Source organism: Gavialis gangeticus, unplaced genomic scaffold (assembly GCF_001723915.1).
Source record: "Gavialis gangeticus isolate Ggan-Ray unplaced genomic scaffold, GavGan_comp1, whole genome shotgun sequence".
NCBI lineage: Eukaryota > Metazoa > Chordata > Crocodylia > Gavialidae > Gavialis > Gavialis gangeticus.
In genome coordinates this window covers 87,612,303-87,614,176 of record NW_017729024.1, presented here as the reverse complement: position 1 = coordinate 87,614,176, position 1,874 = coordinate 87,612,303, and the positions used below count along the sequence as shown (strand labels likewise).

General features: G+C 33.7%; 1 protein-coding gene across 14 annotated transcripts in view; it reads right to left on the bottom strand.

The window, feature by feature from the left end:
• Positions 1-1,874, bottom strand: part of CDC14B (cell division cycle 14B) — a 93,005-nt gene that overhangs the window by 42,708 nt on the left and 48,423 nt on the right. For 13 of the 14 annotated variants that reach the window (XR_002097343.1, XM_019517328.1, XM_019517329.1 and 10 more), the window contains exon 12: positions 1,095-1,195. Coding sequence is in view for 13 of the 14 variants with exons in the window: in XM_019517328.1 (XP_019372873.1) it covers positions 1,095-1,195 (101 nt within the window). In the remaining variant the exon portion in view is untranslated. Of the gene's footprint in view, positions 1-1,094; positions 1,196-1,362; positions 1,427-1,874 lie in introns of those variants that run through there. The other variant, XM_019517337.1, reaches the window with a different exon arrangement.

The window sequence follows — 1,874 nt, the reverse complement described above, 5'->3', positions numbered from 1 at the left end:
TTCACAGGGACTGGGCTTTTTCACAGGGGACCTACGCAATTCACAGTTTCCATGAATATCATGAAATCTTTAATTTGGTAGGTCCCTACTCATAAAACCAGTAGCATCTGGGGAAGGATGTTCTCTCCAGAAAAATAAAATTAACAGGAATTAATATTAGAAGTAAGCCTGGTCTTTTTGCACAGCTAAGCTAAAAAAACAAACTAACTAAAATAAACAAGAAAGAACCTCCTACCCCCAAACCCATTTCAGTTGAACAAATACTACCTTACAGAAATTGAAAGGCATTTTATGACAAAATACAGATTTATATTTGGTGCAATGTTATTAATCAATTTTAGACTCTAGGTTATATCAAACGCTTTATTTCTGTCAATCTAGTAAATATTTTAAACCACCTTAACTGTACCACAAGCTCAAACCTTTGGAAGCAGGGGAAGGAGTTCCATGGTAAACCTATATTGTTTTTATACTTTAAATAACTTTTTTTTGTTACTACTTAGTTTTTTCCAAATATATGAACCAAAACAAACTTTTTAAAGTTGCCTAGAAAAAAATTGTTTGATTTTGTTTCCTACTAGGCCTCACTCCTTGAGCGTATCCTTAGCTTAAAAATAAAACAAAGCAAGGCAGGAAAAAAAAAAAGAATCAAATGTCGCTCCCCCCTAAAGTAACAACTTACCACGTACTCTTGGGAAGATTTAGAAATCTCTACTTCAAACTAGTTTTTGCATTTGAAAATCTCCAATAAACATTCTTATTTCTATAAACATTCCAATAAAGTGAAGTCAAGGAAGTGTTCCTAGTCATACGAAATGAGCTGTCAAGAACATTAAGATACAGGGCAGTAGGTGGTTGGTGGGATATGCAGCACAATAGCAGAGGAAAAATAAGAATGAGAAAAATTGAAAGCTGAATGCAGTTCTTTAGCACAAACAAAAACAAACAAACAAACCAACCCACTAAGCCTATAGTAAGCTGGGGAATCCGTATTTCTTTTAAACACTGGGAAAAAAGACTTTGTCAATGAACCTTTAGAAAGTGGAGCAGGAAAAAAATTCTGGTATTTATATATCGAAAAAAACCTAACTTACGTTAGTGGAACTGTGATTGTAGCTTTTCCTTGCCTTTTGCTTTTCAGTGCACGAAGTTTATCACCTTGAGTTACACAGTTTGTTTCATCTTCATCACTGTACTGCATAAGTAAACAAAGAATAAGCCAAAGATTTTAAGATATACCCCTTGAGATATTAATTTTTGTTCTACAAGTAACTATTGATAGAGTTGATATAATTTCCTCAAGAAGAAAATTGGGAGGTCTAAATTAGCTTTATGAAAAATATCCTTCATATTCTCACCTACTGTTTTTAAATCTGCAGACCTTTAAACTACTGCATGAGCTATTTGGCCAGAATAGCATCTGACACTGAAACAATAAAAATGTTGTCAGTACCTTTGCTCATACACTGCATTATCTTGACTTCTATTCCTCAGCTATCACATTCCTTTCCAACTCCTATCTGACTTCAAAAAACCACAACCACCATCCTCTACAGTAGATGCCTATGGTTAAGTGACAGTATTATAAAAATCAGTTTTCCTGGTAGAAAAAGGCATTTCAATAAGGGAGCCCACTTGAACAATAATTGAGGTATTTCTGTTGGCAAACTTCAAAATCTTGATTCATTGTCTGCTTCTTCACCTAATTAAAAGGTTTAGGCATAATAGTGGCACTCTTTCACCAGTACAGAATACTTCCATCTTTAATGCCTGCTTTTGATTTCTTTCATCTTCCAAATATTTTGGTATTAAAAAGAATGTAGCAGAACATAGAAGAATAATTTGACAATTTTAGTTTTATTATACCCACAGCT